This window comes from Phodopus roborovskii, unplaced genomic scaffold, assembly GCF_943737965.1.
Source record: "Phodopus roborovskii unplaced genomic scaffold, PHOROB, whole genome shotgun sequence".
Classification (NCBI taxonomy): domain Eukaryota; kingdom Metazoa; phylum Chordata; class Mammalia; order Rodentia; family Cricetidae; genus Phodopus; species Phodopus roborovskii.
In genome coordinates, this window is record NW_026126448.1 from 2387809 (window position 1) to 2407729 (window position 19921).

Below are 19921 nucleotides of genomic sequence, written 5' to 3' on the forward strand. Positions count from 1 at the left end.
GGCCATCTAAATCTGTCAAGTCATTTGAAGTACGGACTAGGACTTCTCTCCTGTCTCTATGTTAAGGGAGTATCCCCCCATGGGGGATAAGCCTACAAGGTCCTTTTGTGAACCAGGAATACATCCTGGTTCCACCGTCTGAGGTCCCTTAGACTGCTCAGTCCTTCTAGCTGAGACCCATGTTCAGGGGATCTGAGTCGGTCCAATGCTGGATTCCCAGCTATCAGTCTGGGGGTCCATCCATTAGCTCTTCCTTGTTCAGGTTAGCTGTCTCTGTGTTTCTGCAGAGTGGTCTTGTCCTCTCCCTCTGCATCTGGATTCTAGTTTGGCTCAGTGTTTAGTTGTGGGTGTCTGCTTCTGTTTCCAACAGGTACTAGATGAGGGCTCCATGATGGTGGATAAGTTAGATGTTGATCTCATTATCAGGGAAGGGCATTTATGGTACCCTTTCCATGGTTGCTCAAATTGTTAGTTGGAGTCAGTCTTGTAGGTCTCTTTAGGTTCAGTTTTCTCTTCAAACCTATAATGGCTTCCTCTTTTATGTTCTCTCTCTCTCTCTCCCCCCCCCCTCTCCTTCTATTTCTTCCCTGACTCAATCTTCCTAGTTGCATGTGCTTTCCTCTCCTCCCCTTCTCTTTCTCCTAGTTCCCTCTCCACTTACTGCCCCCCCCTTCCCATGTGCTCTGGGGGACTTGTCCCTTCCCCCTTCTGTGAGGGACCTTATATGAATCTCTTAGAATCCACCTTGTATCCTAGTTCCTCTGGCGGTGTGAATTATAGACCTTTGCTCTAGGTCTAAAATCCATATATGAGCGAGTTTGGTCACACTGACATTTTACATTAGCAATTTAAAAAAATGAATCGTGGAATAAATTATAAATTACTAACAAAAATAAAACTGGATTGGAGAGGTCTAACTAGCTACTCACTATACCAGAGTCCATAATTAGACTTGGGAAGATTGTAATTTTAAATATTTAAGGAGGATCATGAACAGAAAGCAAATTAAGAAGAACATAGATACACTAGTGAGATCTAATCCTCCCACAGTAATACAACTCCCAACAAAAGAATCCAGCCCTATCCACCCTACATAAACATCCCAAGCACCACTGAAATTATAACAGTTAATTACAGAATTAATTACAGCTGATTTACTTCCCTTGCATGAAATATGTAGTAGACTTTTGTTTCAGAATGGTTCCCACATAAAAATCAGAAACATAAAACTACAGAGGCAATATTTCAAGTCAATAAAAGACAGTATCATGTTTACCATGATAATGCTGAGGTTAACTGCTCTCCAAGCAGGAGACACTTAAACCCACAACCATGCTTTAGTCTGACAACTTAATATCTGTTCTAAACAACTGACCATGCAGGTGTGTGCAAAGCACACAATGCACTGATATACTTGACTAATAGGACTTTTATAATACTTTATTTTATTTGCATTGGTGTCAGATCTTGGCGTTACAGACAGTTATTAGTTGTCATGAGGGTGCTGGAAATTGAACCTAAGAGTAGTCAATGCTCTAACCACTGAACCACCTCTCCAGTCCCCCATAGGACTTTTTTTTTTTTTTTTATCATGAGCTTATATAATAATTCTGCATTGTAATAAATAACCCAGCCTTAATGGGCTGAGGTAAAAATGTTGGCTATCAGACCAACCGCAGACAACTGCTTCCACTGAAACTCACAGAGCTCTTATTTAGGCTTCTTTTCAATGCTTAAAAGTGTTGTATTTTATCTTAGGAAACTTATATTACTCTAAAATACGTCCAAATAAATTTATACTGTTTAAAGTTTGTAGTGTTTAAAAGAAGTCTTCAGTAAAGCTCCTCCCCATTTGAGATAGAGCCTCATGTAAGCTGACTTCAAACTTATGACCCTCCTGCCACCATGCCCAGCTACATAAATTTCCATCTTTAAAAAAAAAAAAAAAATTACACATCAGGTTTTCGGGAGGCAAGACACCCCTTCAGTACAGATCAAGGCTAAGTCACCGGGCTCTGCATCTCACTCGTCTACACAAGAAGGATGCCCCTGCAGTTGTTGTGGGAGTAAACTGCAGCACATGTGCCAATGCTATTCCAGCCCCTGGTTCTCAAGCTTTCAAATGTATTGAAGCCACTGGAGAGGACCCATTCCAGAACTTCTGACTCCTAAGGGGCAGGAGATGCATTCTGTCTACAAACATTCTTTAGATGGGTCTGAGCACAAAACCTGGCTCTACCACTTGAGCTTCCCAAAACTCAGTTTCTCCAGCTCTAGAAACAAAGCTATCTGTGATTATGGGTTTAGCAATTACATAAGTGGTGTACACTTTGTTGAACAGTGTCTGGTTCATATCAGTTACTTAGTAGCAACCTGATAGTTGTTACCAACACAGCACTGCTACTGCTTCTAAGTAATGGAACACGGAAATATTCCAGGCATGGTATTCTTTCTGCATTGTTATCTGAAGATCCCCCTATTTTACATTAATTCCTTCTTGATAAAATGATAGCTCATGATAGCTAGGTGACTTACGTCTATAATAACAGCTCATGAAGGCTTTGGTTTGATCCTCAACACCTCATAAACCAAATAAGGTAATGCAGTCCTGTAATCCTAGATCTTAGGATGTAGAGGCAGGAGGATCAGAAGTTCAAGGTCATCCTCTCTGGCCATAGATCAAGTTGTTGGCTAGCCAAGAATTTATGAGAACCTGTCTCAAAAGATAAAGTACTAAATACTGTGTCCAGTTTTCATTTTGCTTTATATTAGCTGAGTGGCCCCTAGATTCCCTATTTATAAAATAAAAATGGCACTAGTACTTACTTTGTAAAATTGTGAGCTGCATGACTTAATAAAGGTAGAATTCCAAATAATGTATTGTATAAAATACACATTCAATAAGTGTTTGCTATTATTATCCCAATATCTATGTTATAAATCATTGCATACTTTAAATCAAAGATACAACTTCATAAGCCAGGCATAGTAGCTAACCCCTGCAATCCCATCACCTGGGAAGCCCAGGCAGACAGTTAAGTCATTCAAGGTCATTGTCAGCCTCATTTTGAAGGCAGCCAAAGTTGCATGAGATCTTATCACAACATGAAGACAAAAAAAAAAAAAACAAAAAACAAAAAAAAAAGTTCCAACTTTATTTGAAAGTACAACTCAAACAATTGGACTTTTTCTAATCATTAACGTGAACTACAGAACATCTTCTATTAGTCTAAGCCATATGAAATGCTGATAGGAGACTACTTTTGATCTATAAAAACAACAATTTCAGATAATTAGGGTCTGGGCTGGGAATGTGCCTCAGTGAGGTAAGTGCTTGCTACACAAGTACAAAGACATGAGCGTAGATTCAAAACACATGAAAATTCTGGGGTTCCCAGAACCCCAGAACTTTAGAAGCTGAGAGAGGCAGTTGCCCTGGGCTTGCTGACCTAGCCACCAGACTAGCCAATGTATGAACACCAAGTTCAGTGAGAGACCCTAGCTCAAAAAAAAAAGTAGTGACAGAGAAAGACACACACACAAGCACAGGCATTTGTGTACACACACACACACACACACACACACACACACACACACACACACACACACACATCCATCCTAACTTCTCTGATTATTCTTCCCAGACGGGCTGCCATTCCATCCTATTTGACCTTAGCTTTTGCTCCCTGTGATCTTCTAAACAGATAATAGATACTACTGCAACTGTTCTTAACCAAAGATTTAAAAAATAAAGGCTTTATTTAGCTCTAAAAGGTAGTTTGGCCAACATCTTTTCTAAATCTGGAAAAATTTACATACTCATTTTCCACTGAGTAAGAAAAACGAAATCTGACTTCTCTTGAAAAGAAGTGGAGAATGTGCCAACTTTCATCAAGTCTTACCAAAAACCTTAACTGTCTAGTCCAAGTACAGCGGTTTCCCCTTTCCACACTGCCTGTCTTTATTATTATCCTTACATTTTATTTCATGTTGTCTGTGTATGGTGTGGATGTGTCTATGTGTGCCACAGCGCATGTGCAGAGGTCAGAGGACAATTTCGGGGAATCTTTTCTCTCCTTCCATCATGTTGGTTCCAGGAAGTGAACCATCAGACATGCAGACCCCAAAATGCTAGTCTTTGTCTAGCTTTAATCCTACATTCAACCTCTAGTTCTACTTAATAGCAATCTGCTAATAACTACCTTCATTTGCACTTGATCTCAGACTCGGTTCCCAACATCTCTGTATCTTCAAACTAAATCCCTCAAGACTCTATCTAGTTCTGGACTGTTTCAGATGTTCAGTTGTAAGCCAAGCCAAGAACACCATCACTCCTAAATTCTCCTCCTCCGTTTCTAACCAGTCACCAGCACCGCTGATTTAAGCACTACAAATGTCGATCTATTCCTCTCCGCTTTCCCTATTACTACTGCTTTGATCAGTTCAGGGCCCCATCACCAGCCCCAGCTGTTTCACCACAGATAAACTGTCAATCCTCCTGGCCAAAAGCAATGCCTGCAGCTGTGCTGTAGGGCCCATCAACTCTTGCCTTCTCCAGAACACTGAGCCAACAACGCCCTCCTCAACCATCACCACCCCACCCCACCCCTTTTCTCTTCAGCGTCATCAGCTCTTCCCCTTCATGGAATCACTGTTGTCAACACAGAAACATGCTGTTTCTTTTGTCCTTAAACATAATTAAAATCTCTCCAAACTCCCATGGCTCGAAATCCCTTCTTCTGCTCCTAACATCAGCTCAGAAGCTGAAAGCACTCTGTCCTGCTTTACAGGGGATCTCCTCCAGAGTTTCAAGATCTCTCGATTAACTCCATTATGACATCATTCCTTCCTGCTCACTTCCCTGTCCCTGGTCTGTGAGCAGCGTCTGGCATAGCTGCTTATCCCTCTCCCTCCTAGAAAGCACTGTCTCTAGACTCCACTGCCTTTTGTCCCTTTTTGTCCCCATTCGTTCTTGCTGATTCTGCCTCATCTTGAGGCCTTTAAGGTACATGTTATGTTCAAGTGCCTACAGCTCAGTGTTTGGACTTTATTCTTTCTACTCTTATTCCCAAATTCTCACAGCCATAAATACTGTCTCTGTGACAGTGAGTTCCCAGGTTTATTTTTCTAACCAGAAAATTTCACATCTTTACGGAATTCTCTTTTCTTCCAAACTAGTTCTTCTCAGAATCATCCTCTTCGGTTAACGGCAACTTTGCTCTTTTTATCCCAACCAAAACTCTCAGTGTCATCCTGAACCTGCCTTTCAATCATAAGCTACAACTCAGTCTTCAAAATGAATACATCATTGGCCGGTCAGAGGTGGCACATGTTCTTAATCCCAACATTGAGAGGCAGATGCAGGTGGATCTCTGTGAGTTTGAGACCAGCCTGGTCTATACATCAAGTTCTAGGACAGCAAGGGCTATTACACAGAAAAACCCTGTTTTGAAAAATAAAATGACATAAAACATGAATTTGGCTCAGCTTATATATAAAAGTAACTAAGTTATGCAACAATATGGATGGACTTTAAAACACTATTCTTAGCTAAAATAAAGTAAGGCAAAAGAGAATACACACGATATGGTCCCATTTGTATGAAACTCCCCAACGGGCATGCTCACCTCTACTGATGGAAAGCAGATCAGTAACTGCCCAGCCCAGGCCTTAGGAGGGGGTATCTATCTGTAAGGGAAGGTATCTTTTGGAGTGATGGAAATTTCCATATGTTGATTGTGGTGGCAGCCATAAAGCAAACTGACCAAAACCTACTGAATTATATGAGACATATATTGTTAAATGTTTTTATCTGAAGGTAGTTTTTAAATTGTCATTTGTTATCATTATTACTGTTTCAGTGTAACACGAATGCATGTATGATGGAGGGAGTTTAGGCATGCCTCGCACAGCACGTGCGAGGAGACCAGAGAACGCTTTATGGAGTTGGTTCTCTTCTCCCATCGTTAACTGGGCCCCAGGGATGAAACTCATCAAGCTTTTGCAGCAGGAGCTTTTACCCACTGAGCCATCATCTCATCAGCTCCTCGTGCATAAATTTTATTTCATGTTAATTATGCTCCACTAAAGTTGATTAAGCACACACATATAATTTGACCACTTCTTGGTACCTCTCTACCCCCACTGGTGCAGTATGGAAACCATCACTCTCTCTTCTTGTCTACAACAGCTTTCTAAATGATTTCCTGGGTCTGTGGCTCTCTGCACCTTACTCTCAACACAGTGGCTGGAGCAACCTTGTAAAATATGAATCTCATGTCACTCTCTGATCAAAATGTCTTAATGATCTTTCACGGCAATAAAATTCTTTTTTATTTATTTATTTTTATTTAGTTTTTTTTTTGGCAATAGGGTCTCACTCTGCAGCCCAGGCAGGCCTGAAACTCACTCTGCAGACCCTGAGTTCTAGCTTGACCCAGGAAAAAGGTAACACTCAAACTTGTTACAATAATGTTATCAACCTGAACTTGGCTTTCAATTCTCATCAGCAATTTAAGGTCAAAAAGATAGCATAAAATTTAAGCTCTATCAGATGTTTTCCATCAAATTTGCAGATTTTCTTCTAAGCAAGTGTCTCTGAGTGAAGTAATCTTCCTAATCACCTAAACCAATGAACAGTGTAAGTTCTTTGTACAAGTCCACGCTGCTTAACACCCCACAAATGCTACAGTAGAAAACAAACAAGCTGACAGTCTAGGAACTCTGCTTCATTTTTAAAATTCTTATTTATCTTTATCATTTAAACAATGTCTTGTTTTATCAGCAAGCAGCAGAAATGTAAAAATGCTAAGGAGATCAGTTTAACATGAATAATTTAAGGTAAGGTAGAGGTGCCTTTGCTCAGAGATCCAAGACTCTCTTTCCACCAAGCAAACAAAGCTGCTCTAGCCCAGAGGGGCCGCCCAGCAACTGCAGAACCCTGTGCTGCAGCCCCCCTGCATCCAGCAGCTCCTGCTAGAGCTGCAGTGAAGTATTCAACTTCAGTCAGGTGGAGTAAAGGGCCCTAATTACCTGCTTTGACTTATAAGCAGTGTTGCATATTTAACCTAAAAACCAAGGCTACTTTATAATACGGTTAAAAATGAAGTTAAATGGAAAGGAAATTTCCAGGGGAGCACCATTTCTTAAGCAGTTCTAAATAAACAATACCCAAAAGCACGGTTAATATTTTAAGAATAAGCATGACGACACATTAGACATGTCACTGTGGCATACATACACTGGCCTGTCTTTAATGCTTATAGGCAGCATTTTTCATTTCTGTGTGTCAATTTCTTAAACAAGACAATGAAGAAAAACAATTATGACATACTGTCCTACTATAGGACAGCGGTGGCCTAAAACACCTTCACATAGCGTCTATGGTCACCAGCAGACCTCACAACCAAAACACTTTAGACTATATTAGTAATCATTCACCTTGATGTATCTGGCAAGCATAACAGTAATAATCACAAGTTCAGAGAAAGTGCTAACATCTCCAAATAGTCTCATTTCTAAGTTTCCTGGATTGTTTTAACCCTAAAACAGAGGTTGTTCTGGTCAGACAAGATAACAAAAACACCAGCACCAACACTAACAGGCACTCCTAACAGATGACAGGGTCATAGGACCAGGTCGCTAAGATCAGCTGTGATTTGCAGGTTTAGAGCTTCCAAAGCAAGATGAAATGTGAATGATCATACAGTACCTTACCCTTTCTACCGGTGAGCCATAGCATGCAATGCCGAAACATAGCAGTGACAGATGGCATTGGAGTTATTAACTACAGAAAGGATAATAGTAGAAGAGTGATGGCTGGCAGACAAGACACAGAAATGCAGATGGAATGAATGCAAACTTGGAGTTCTTGAAGCAGAGCAAAACCTTTCCGGCAAAGGTTGCCTCTCGCTTCAATTGGGTTTACATTTTGAGCTTCACACGGACAAACACTGCAGCCCTTCACGTTCAGTCTTTCGGCTCTTCATGCAGAAGCAGAAGCACACTCCTCGATAAAGAAGATCAGCAACCTTCTGTAAGCACAAGCCAGCAGCAGCAGCAGCCCATTACTCTTGCTTCTCACTGATTTTTATCCTTTAAATTTTTAATCTCCAATTGCAGCCAGATCCACAGTCGCTTCAAATTAATGTGCATCCGCTGCAGACACAAATCCCTGCCTAACCTGCAGTACCACTTCATCCAGAAGGATCCTGTGCACTCCCTCATGCAGGATCAGTGGCCAGACCATTCAAGTCATTCAGCAAACAGCCCGAAGGGAAGGGGAAGAGCAGGCGCGACTGTGAAGAGACAGAGTCTCTCCTTTCAGCTCACCCTGGAAGTGGAAGGTTTTCTGATCAACAGTTATTGTGAAGGTGCTGTCGTCCTCATCGTCTATACCAATCACAGCTCCCTGTGAAACAAAGAGCAAAATCCCAATAAGGCAAACAATGACATCAGCAATATTCACTACTGCTACAGCCCTGGAACACCCGAAGCACGGAGGACGCTGGGAGCAGTAGCAGAGCAGAGAAATCCGAGAGCCTTGTTTTGCTTGAGGAGGAAGAACTAAAGGAGATGGGCTGGCAGGATGCCTTAGCAGTAACCTGCACCAAGGCTTTCCATGCCTTGCATAAGGGACATGGATGCAGTGGGAGGGGACAAACACAGATGCCGAATCTGGAATCTGTTTAACAGCCAGCCACCGAGCCCTCCTGAGCTTTAAAGTGCTCTCTAAAATGGGAGTCAGAAACCTACACCGCCTCGGGTTGTTGTGCAGCTCAAAGACAGCAGGTGCTCTTCATCAGGCTGCTTGTGTATTGCGCTTGTTAGTGCAGAAACACCAGCTGACATTTGCTCCAAAACACTGCCCAATGACCAGATGCTCCCATAACCACTTGTGCTTTGGTGGGGCGCTGCAGTTTTCACACTGAGTTACTGTGTGCTCCTATGTCCGCCTCCTCCCACTAAACTGCTGTGACGTTTCGGGAACCAGGGCAATTTTACTTATTTTGAAACACAGCCCTCAAATGCATGTTTTTCTAAAGGAAAGCATGACTTTCAGAATGCAGCAAGAGGACAGGGAACTACACTGGTTAGCTGTTTCAAGAACTTTTTAATTTTTTTAATATACAACCGTATGTATCCTATTCGACCAGAATTAATGGGTTGGGGGAAGCTATACAAAACCAAAGTCTACTGAGCAATATTCTCAAGGAATCAATACCCTGCATATCCCAGAGGGGCTAGAGAACACACCACACCACAGGAGCACATTTCTCTCACACAGTCTAGTATTGGACAACTTGAAATGAAGGATCAAAAGAATGGAGGGGGGAAAAAACCTTATCACATAAAGAAAAGTGGTATGTACGGTGACTACTATTATCTCAAAGATATTAATAGAGCCAAATAGTTATTCATTTCTTCCCAGAAACCATGTAGCTGAACCTCACCTCCATTTAAGTTCTATACACCTTACTTAGCTTGTTTACTTCAGAGTAGGTAAGACATTTTATCCCCATTCTCAAATAAGAAAATGTTTGCGGACTTAATCTAAACCTAGTAAGAAGCTCACAGCAGGACCAGGACTGGGATGCCATTGGCATGGCACCTCTAGTCCAGCACGGTGAGCACAGACACCCCCATCATGTACTAGAGCAGTTCATTCTGGTTAACTTCACTTTGTGGTTAACTATGCTAACTTCATGAATTCCTAACAAACCAAACATTCCCTGAGTCCAATTACAAATACAGCAGCACTTAACAGCTGAGTACAGGAATGTGGGCTAGATGTAGCTCTAAGACATCAAACAATGGCCCTTGCTTTTAAGGCCCTTCTGCTCCAGAAGAGCAGATAAAACACAGAGAGGAGAGTGCAGCACACTCCCAGCACTGATCTCTTCCTGGATGAACCTTGGAAACAGTATCAAAGAAGCTTCTCGCTAAGGAAATAACCACAATGGACAAATACAGAGATGGAAAGTAGTTCAGTAGTTCCCTGAGGATGTGGTGAATAGGGACTGAACGCTAGGGAGCAGGGGAGGGAAAGGTTGTTTTGGAGACAAAGTATTGCTATCTTGTGCAGAAGGCTCCAAAGCTCAAGAAATTCTTGTGTCTCTTCTTTCACTAGAAAGAATTACAGGCACACAACACTATACCTGACTGGCATTATATTTCTTCATGGAGTGATGAAAACATTCTAAAACTGACCATACCATTGTGGAGGTTGAACAGGGTTGAGACTGTTAGAGACAACAAGAGCTCTCAAAGTAGGACTGAATGCATTTCTGCCTTTATGTGATGCATTATGACAAGCCTTTGGGGGCCAGGGTGTAGGATGTGGTGGGTCATGAACTTGGGTCCTCTGAACCACTGATCCATCTCTCCAGCCCCTCAACATCCAAGGCTAGTTATACAAATAATTTTTCTGTAATTTTTTCACATCCATCTATTTATTGGCAGGGAGCTGTATTTATGTGTCATGGCACACATGTAGAAGTTAAAAGACAACTTGTTGGAGATGATCCTCTCCTTCCACTATGTGGGTCCCTGCAATAGAACTCAGGTCATCTGGCTTTGCAGCAAACATCTTTACCCACTGAGCCATCTGACCAGTTCTTGTGGATTTTATGCACATAATCATATCTACAAATGTGAGTAACTGTTACTCTCCTGTTCTGACCTTTTTTCTTTGTTCCTTACTTTCACATTACCTACCACATGTGCCAGGCCCACTAGTATAGTCTATCTTTTTGCTTTTTCTTCATTTCACATTCTGGGATCTACAGGGTGTAACAGTGAAGTGGCAGCAAATGAAGGTCCCTACCTTGCTGCTGACTCAGGAAGACTGTGAGGCTAAGAGATAACCGGTAATTGAAGTGCTCACTGTGAAAGCTTTTGTAATGACCCTTGAAGCTTTTGTTTGGGTCCCCTGAGCCCACATGAATGCTGTTCTGCCTATGAAGCCAGCCTTTGAAGGGAAAGGCAGGGGACCCCTGAAGCAAATTGGATAGCAATAGCAAGCTCAGAGTTCACTCGAGAAACCCCGCCTTAATAAATAAGGTGGCAAGCAATGGCGGAAGACTCAGTGTCAACCTCAGGCTCCCACAATAGGTGCACATTCACCGAGAAATGCATAAGAACATGCAACCAAAAGAGAAACAGCCTTTTAGCAAACGTTCTTTAGGAGGTTTAGAAATGTTCATTTGGCCAGGTCTGATAACACACACCTTTGTTCCAGTACTCAGGAGGTAGAGGCAGGCAGAGCTCTGAGTTGCAGGCTAGCCTGGTCTACAGAGTGAGCTCCAGGACAGCCAGGGATATATAGTGATTGTGTGTGTGTGTGTGTGTGTGTGTGTGTGTGTGTGTGTGTGTGTGTGTGTGTAAAGTTTATTTTGATGTGGGTGTGGTGGCAAATGCCTATCATCCCAGTGCTTGGGAGGCAAAGGCAGGAGAACTGGGAATTCAAGGACATTTTCAATGTCATATTCATAGGGAACAGACAGAGCAGACAAAAGGCTACTGAGTTAACAGTGAGCCCTAAATCAATGGAGTAATTTTTCATTATGAAGTGACAAGACAATGATAGCATTTCTTGTAGGATACAGGCTTGCAGGCTAGGAAAGGACATTTGTAAGTTCATACATTAATCTAAATCACCTCCCCACATCAGCTCTAGGATGTCACTTATTTTTAGATGCAGCCCAATACCAAAGACATGGGAAAATGTCACAGAGCTAAAATAAAGCATTAGTATCCATCAGTGCTGAAGGTATTAATAATCTAATGTGGTGTGCTGCTGATCTCTCATGATGAGCTAAGAGAAAAGAAAACAGAGGAGGGCGGGCTCGCACAGGGAACCGATCCACTTATACCCTACACATGACAGATTCATGTGGTACAAGTTGAGCATCCTGAATCAAAAAAGAAAATCTGAAATCCAACGCACTATAAAATCTAAAATTTTCTCAGGGCCAACCAGGCAACACAATCAGGAAATTCTACACCTGATTTTATGTATGAAGGCACAAAAATACAGTATAAAATTACCTGTGGATTATGTGTATAAGGTATATGTGAAATTTAATTGAATTTTACATCTAGACTTCGGTCCCACCCCCAAGATAGATCATTCTATACATGCAAATACCCCAAACTTCCAAGGAGGAATATTTTCTGGCTGCAAACATTTCATATAGGGGATATTCAGCCTGTTCTCCTCACTGAAGTGGGTTGCTTTAAGTCATGTATAGATGGACAGTTTTCAAAGTATTTTTAACATGAAAACTTTGTTGACTTATAATTCATCTCACTCTGGTGATTAATAAGCCATCTTCTGAAATCAGAACCCAAGACTCATCTGCAACAATATTGCTTATTATAGCTAGGCCTGGTAACACAGGCTGTTGATCTCAACTACTCGGGAGGCTGAGGCAGAGAAGCACAAGTTCAAGACTAGCTTGGGCCTTAGTAAACTCTGATCTCAAAAATTGAAAAGGTGGCTGGAAATACCACTCAGTGGTAGATTGCTTATCGAGTATCTCCAAGGTGACTGGGAACACTATCAATGGTGGGTTGCTTATCTAGGATCTCCAAGGCAATAAGTTCAATCACTACTACTTTTCAAATATATTAACACATTGATGCTGACAATTCTTTGAGTGAATAGTATGGCACCCAGTCTTGTTTAGGGTTTTAAATTATTTATTTATTTTTATTTGATGTGCATTGGTGTTTTGCCTGCATGTATGTCTGTGTAAGGGTGTTGGAATCTCTGGAACTGGAGTTAGAGACAGTTTTCAGCTGCCATGTGGGTGCTGAGGATTAAACTAGAGTCCTCTGGAAAAGCAGCTAGTGCTCTTAACCACTGAGCCATCTCTCCAGCCAGTTTCTTTCTTTCTTCCTCTTCCTTTCTTCCTTCCTTCCTTTTTAAAGAGCTCAAAAGTGAATGGAAAGAGTTGGCTCAATTCATAAGGCTAGTTAAAAGGCAGAGTTCAGTTCTAACCTCCATTCAACAGGTGGCGCCATGCTCTTGCCTCTACCTCACACTCTTTAATGTTGTTACCCATTTTGCAGGTATTTTCTTAAAATGTTTATATTTTGCTTTCAGATGAAACATGAGGGTGAAGTGGAAGATCAGACACAAACACCAACCATCACTACTTCCTCGGGTCAAGAGCGCCATCTAGTGGTACACGCTTTGTAACCAACAACATCAAAATTTTGTTGACCAGCAATGGCAGCTCTTGGGAGACTGTGGCATGATTGCCATGAGTCTGAGGATAACCTAGGCTACATAGTCCATTCCAGGCCTGCCAAGCCTATCTACAAAGCAAGTCTCTGTCTCAAAGAGAGAAGGAGGGAGGAAGGGAGTTTTTCACTTCCCTACTTTCCCTGCTGATTTCCTGTTGCTTTGCCACAATGTGGCTGGCATGTCTGCATTAAAGATGTAGGAGGATCCGCTCAAAATCTTACAGGATATTCAAGGCCAGCCTGAGCTACAGATACTGTCAAAAATAATAAATAGAATTCTAAAATACACAAAATAATTTGATAATGGGACAGACCAAAGTTCAGTCTCAGATTCACCATCAATGTGTGGCCTTGATAAATTACTAAGTGTCAATTTGCTCTCAGAAGTGACTGGGGATGTGGCTCAGTATTAAGTGCTTTCAGAGCACTGAACTCAATCCCTAGCTCCAGAAAACAAACTCAGTGTCTCAGGCAGTCCGATGTGGGCTCCCTGATTCTGCATAGATCACGGAGTCTTTCTGTAGTAATGCCAACTTGTCTGAACTAAAGATTCTAGAATCTTACTCTAAAATAAGGTATGTAGAAGGGGCTCCTGGAAACCCATATTTTAAACAAACTGCCCAGATGTTTTGCATACAGGGAGCCAAAGGACGATCAACCCTCCCACCCCTTTCTTTTTGGGGCAGGATCTCATGTGGCCCATTCTGGCCTTGTGCTGGCTAGATTCATGTCAACTTGACCCAAGCTAATCATCTCAGAGGAGAGGAAACCTCAACTGAAAAAAATACCTCCAGAAGATTAGGCTGTGGGAGGGGGCTGGAGAGATGGCTCAGTGGTTAAGAGGTCCTGAGTTCAATTTCCAACAACCACAGGGCGGCTCACAACTATCTGCAATGAGATCTGGTGCCCTCTTCTGGTGTGCAGGGATACATGCAGACAGAACACTGTATATACAGTAAATAAATAAATCTTTAAAAAAAAAAAAAAAAAAAAAAAAAAAAGGCTGTGGGCCAGCCTGCAGAACATTTTCTTAACTAGTGATTGAGAAGTAAAGGCCCAGCCCATTGTGGGTCTGAGTCTGACCCCCAGCTATCAGTCTGGGGTCTATGCGTTCCCCTTGTTCAGGCTAGCATTGTCATAAATACATCCTACTACCCTCCCCCATCGATGTGTCAAGTATCTAATGCTCACAGAAGTCTGCTAGAAAGGTCTTACAATTCCCACTTAAAGAAAATCCATACTCAAGCTTATAGCTTCCCTCTTTCAGTCAACCAAACAAAGGGTAAAACGAAACTTAACCTTTTTGAAGGTTTTCTCTGTCCTGCTATGAAGCAGGCAGGATTGTAAGAGTGATACTTGTTCTTGGATAATCTCCTCTCACGGGACTATGGATGCAAACTGACACGATGAGATCAAACACGATGAAATGCTTATGTTAAATGAAACAGCAATAAGATTATCTGAACTAACCTAATTGAATAAGTCTTTTAAAGACAGTGCTTTTCGTAGCTGACAGAATGGGGAGTCAGAGGGACTCACGCTCCCTATTGTTGACTCCTACAGAGAGGAGACACAGCAGGTAAGCACAGCCCCCAAAAGCAGAGTAAGGGCCACAAGTAAGAGCAGCAGAAAGACCTCAGAAGTTTAACTACAAGCAACTAAATCTGACCACCAGTGCAAAAAAGGGTTCTTTCTTAGAACCTCCAGATAGGGACCCATCCCAGTCAACTTCTTGACTTTAGCCTTGTCAGCCTTAGCAGAAAATCCAAGTGAGGTGTCTACCTGTAGAACTGTGGAGCCAGACGGTGGTGCACACCTTTAATTCCAGCACCTGGGAGGCAGAGGCAGGTGGTTTATCCTGCTGTGTGACTGTCACCACCATCCATCTCCAGAAATTACCCCCTCCCCCAGTCATGTTTGGTTCTATCCTAGATCTTTGGGGTATCCAGCCTCTGGGTCCTGGCCCTCAGGCCCTGGCTCCCTCTCATGGTAGTCCATATTAGTTGTTTTGGGTTTTTGTCTTTGTTTTTGTTTTGTTCCAGGCTGGCCTCAAACTCAGAGATCCACCTACCTCTGCCTCCACAGTGCTGGGATTAAAGGTGAGCGACACCACTGCTCAGCCAGAAACTGCATTTCTAAACTCAAGCAGCTCCACACCTACCAAATAACAACTTATTTCCCACACCATTTTATTCTAGTTCGTATGAATTTGATTACTCTTCATACCTAACAGGACTCACAATGATATTTGTGTTTTGTGACTAGTTTATTTCACTTAGCAAAACCATTCTCAAGGTCCATCATGTTAGCATATGTGAGACTGTTTTGTCTTTGTGAAATTTTCCTTTCTTTTTGAAAAGCTAAATAGTATGTTCTCTTGTCCTAGACCAGTTGCTGTGACACAATACCCTGAGACAAAAAGCAAGGCATAAAGGGTCTACTTTAGCTCCCTCTCTTCATTTATACAGTCCAGGGTCCCAGCCCAGCAAATGGTGCTGCCCACAGGGGGTAGGGCTTTCCCATCTCAATTAACCTAATCAGGATAAATGACACAAAAATAACAAACTACATGTTTTGTATAAGGTAAAGTTTTCAGGCATACACAATTCAGGCATGCCCAGAGGCCATCTTCCTGGTGATTCTAGATCTCAAGTGGATGATTATGGTAACCTGGCACAGTATTCTACTGTGTTTCTGTGTATATTCACATAAGACTTATATAATACTTTATTCAGTTTTCTATGTATAGGCACTTAAAATGTTTAGCTTTGGGACTATTGTGACTAATACTGTTATGAATAAATAGTACACAAATATTTACTTAGGTCCTTGTTTCCATTTTTTCTTAATGTATACATGGCTGTGGCCTGAAACAAAGTCATTATCTTAACATGGCAAGTGAAAGGAAATCATGAAGCAGTTATCCTGCCTATTTGAACCACACTATTGGGTAAACAGATAATAGAGGGAAAGAAAGCTCTCATAAAATTAAGCCTCACAAAATTAACCTAAATATAGACTACCTCCATTTTGCCAACTCCAAGTAAGTTAATGAGTATCAGCAGCCACCAGGCATTATCACCCGCTACTATCAGTAAGGAACAGGAACTGGACACATGTGTCTCCTCCTATAAAGACACTTCACCAACAGTCTGGTCAACAGGATCAAATGTGATTCAGTCTCTGGATGCAGCTACCAATCAGAGCAGAAACACAGGAGAGGGAGGTATCAAGCTGCTCCAGAGTGCTATCAGTAAAATGCACACAGGGTAGGATTCGTCAGTGGGTAAACTGTGAACAAAAGGCATGGAGTTTTAAAATAAGCAACACGAAACTGCTGGGTACTGGGCCACTGTAATCCCAACATCACTCCAGAGACAGAAGGATCACCTGAGCTCAGGAACTGGAGACTAGCCTGAGAAACGCAGTAAAACATCTAAAATATCCAATTAAAAAACTATAAAATTTAGAGATGCCACACTATAAAAGTATAAAGCAATGCAGAGGGCGAATGGTTAGGAGACAGGAGGCATAATCCGAGCTTTTGGGCAGCTGGCAAAGTTCTCTCTCTTAACCTGAGTGCTAGGCACAAGGGTTAAGAACTCAACTATATTTAAGAACCAAAACCAAGAACTAAGCCAGCACATTAACCATGACAACAAGACAGTGGCATAACTCCAAATACAATCCGCTGACCTGCTGTCTCAACGCAGCCCTGCCAAGCCTCACCACAGGCCTATCTCAAGCCAAAAAAGAAAAAAAAGAAAAAAGAAAAAACCAGTTAAAACCAGACCAAGTGGGAACTGGGATCAATAAGAAGTACTCAGGAAAGCAATCTGACCATGACAAGAGGGATCACAGAAAAATTTAAAAACACAAAAGTAGAAGGCAGGCATGACTGGTCATGCTGCAACCCCGGTACTGGGTAAACTGCGGCAGGAGGATCACCACGAATCCAAGAGCAGCCTGTCACAGTGAGATTCTGTCCCAAAACAACAAGAAGACCAAATAAAAATAAAAAGCAACCTAAGTTGCTTTTTAAAAATATTTATGTTGCCATATATTCAAGTTAATGTCTAGTTTCCATTCTGCAAACCAACCATACTTACTCATGTATCATTTCAAGACTTTTCCCTTTATGCCTAAATTTACAATTGTTTCCCAACAAATAAATAAATAAGTGAAATGACTGTTTTCCAATTCTTGGTAGAACTGATAATAAAGGTAGCAATGTTTACCAAATATATTCACATCTTTGAAGGTAAGGGTATACCCTACATACAATTCAAAGCATCACAAACAAAAAATGGTTAAGAGTAGGGAGGAGAAGAGGGGACAGAAAGCACACAAACTAAAAGAACTCTGAAATGGAGAAAGCTTCCAGAAGCTGAAGGACCTAGTTAGGGAAAGGAATTGACACAAGAGTGAATCTGGGAGCCACAGCCCTGGCCATGCACTGCTCCTTAGTTCTCCTTAATTGAACAGTTGCAGAAACTGAAGGAGCAACTAAAAGCAGCCCGTGAAACCAGAACTGTGCTGTTCAGTAAGGCAGCCACTAGCCACAGGCAGACACTGAACACACCCCCTCGAGATGTGTGATCATCGCAAAAGATAAGCCAGACTTCCAAGACCCAGAAAGAAAAATGTCATGCCAAATGTCTACCTTTCTTTGGAGACAGGATTTCACTATGTAATTCTTGTTAACATGGACACCATGCTGGCCTCAAACCCAAGAGTTCCACCTAAGCCTCCCAAGTGCTAGTAAAATAACTTAATAAATTTGTATTAGCCAGGCGATAGTGGCACATGCCTTTGATACCAGCACTTGGGAGTCAGAGACAGGTGGATCTCTGTGAGTTCAAAGCCAGAGTGGTCTACAGAGTGAGTTCCAGGACAGCCAGGGCTACACAGAGAAACCTTGTCTCAAAAAACAAAACAAACAAAAAACAGAGAGAGACAACAACAACAAAAAGTTTATATTGACTGCATGTTAAAAAAATATTTTGGATATATTAGCTCATTAATTTCACCTGTTGGAGTTTACCTTTGAAATGTGGACTACCACCAATTTTTTAATGATTTATTCTTTGTGCCTTTCATGAACATCATGCCTCCCAATCCCATCCATCTCCCCTGCCTCAAAAACAAAATACAATAAAATTTAAGAGAAAAAAAAAAAGTAAAATCTCCTCATGGAAGCTGCAGTATAAAACAGCCACGCAGTAAACCCTTTTATCCAAACATTTTTACATGCAGGCGTTCATAACAAAGAATCATTGGTCTGGTTGAGGGCCATGATCTCTGCTGAATGATGCTGGGCCCTCACTAGAACTCTTCCTGGACATCCCTTTGCTGCCCCATGTCATGGAGACCCTGCAGCCCTGGGTTCACAGGACTGACCACACCCCCTCCCCCCCCCCACACACACCCATGCTCCAGCATATCACAGATGGAATGGATGTTGGACTACCATCAATTTTTAAGTTATATATGTGGTTCAAATTATCTTTCTACTGCCCAGTACTGCTATGCATGCATTACTAAACAGCACTGAAAAAAGAAAAAGAAAATAGTGCAGCTAATGAGGGCTTCTCTGAGTCTTTTCTACTACTGCTATAACACCAAGAGTATAATTCTAGCCTTGTCCCTTGTCTGTAAAATGAGGTTTTAAAGGAAAGCCAGGAGGGGCTTTAAGTCATGGATTAAACTGCAGATCAAAGTCACTGAGTCTAGTACTGATCCTGATACTTCTAGAAGTTATTTGGAGGAACCCAATTTTCCTCCCTGGGACTTGGTTGTCTGGCCCAATGGCTAAGTAAGGAAATTAAGTTAAATCCAGGCTCCATGATGCCATCAAAATATACATTTTCTCTTGAAATTGGTCTTCATAAAATAAAGGAATACTCACCCTGAGTCTAACGCATCCTCTTCGAGAGCCTCTCATCATTTTGTCCTTGGACTAAAAGAAAAACAAAACACTCAGTAAATAAAAGGTTACCAGTATCTGTTTTTAGAGTCACCTGGAAGCTAAAAAAAAAAAAAAATCAAGTAAAATTGCATATCTGGCCATTCCTTCTGCCCATCACCTGACCCAAAAGAAATCATTCCTTGCAGGGGAATGACCAGCTTTTAGATGAAATCAGCTTCTTAGGTTACACAAATCAACCTGAGCACAGAACTTTATACACACCCTCACTGTACAAAAGCTACACTACCATGTTTACCCCTCTTCACACCCCTCACTCTAGCCCAGCATTCTCTCACCTATGGGTTTAAGAATCTCTCCCCAGTGATGCTGACAGAAAGCAAAGGCCCACACTTTAGAAACGGTGCTCAAGTTTACACATGCAGTTCCTAGACACCACTCCTCATCCAGGGCCTTTCCTGTTTCATTGCCACTCATCAGAGTGCTTTAGCCAACCGCATGGCCTGGAGCCTCACCCCTGAGCATCCACCCTCCTATGTGTTTCTTGGTTGTGGCAAGTACACCCTGTGGGCATTCCTTGGAGGCTGACAAGTCTATCTTCCCTTATCTTATGCATTAGTACAGTGCTGGTACACACTGTCACAACAAGCACAGAGCTGACATCCAGGAAATGCTCCTGAATGTAAACAGGCAATGCAAAATAAGGTAAAATGTAGGAGAGGGAGTTTAATAAATACATGATAC

General features: G+C 41.8%; 1 protein-coding gene across 1 annotated transcript in view; it reads right to left on the bottom strand.

Annotated features, from left to right (window-relative positions):
- The window catches only part of Osbpl9 (oxysterol binding protein like 9), a 120632-nt gene that overhangs the window by 78950 nt on the left and 21761 nt on the right, over positions 1–19921 (bottom strand). Inside the window, exons 2-3 of the mRNA XM_051188442.1 lie at positions 19160–19210; positions 8332–8410 (exon numbers count right to left, since the gene is read on the bottom strand). Of these exons, the coding sequence (XP_051044399.1) occupies positions 8332–8410; positions 19160–19210 (130 nt within the window). The remainder of the gene's footprint in view (positions 1–8331; positions 8411–19159; positions 19211–19921) is intronic.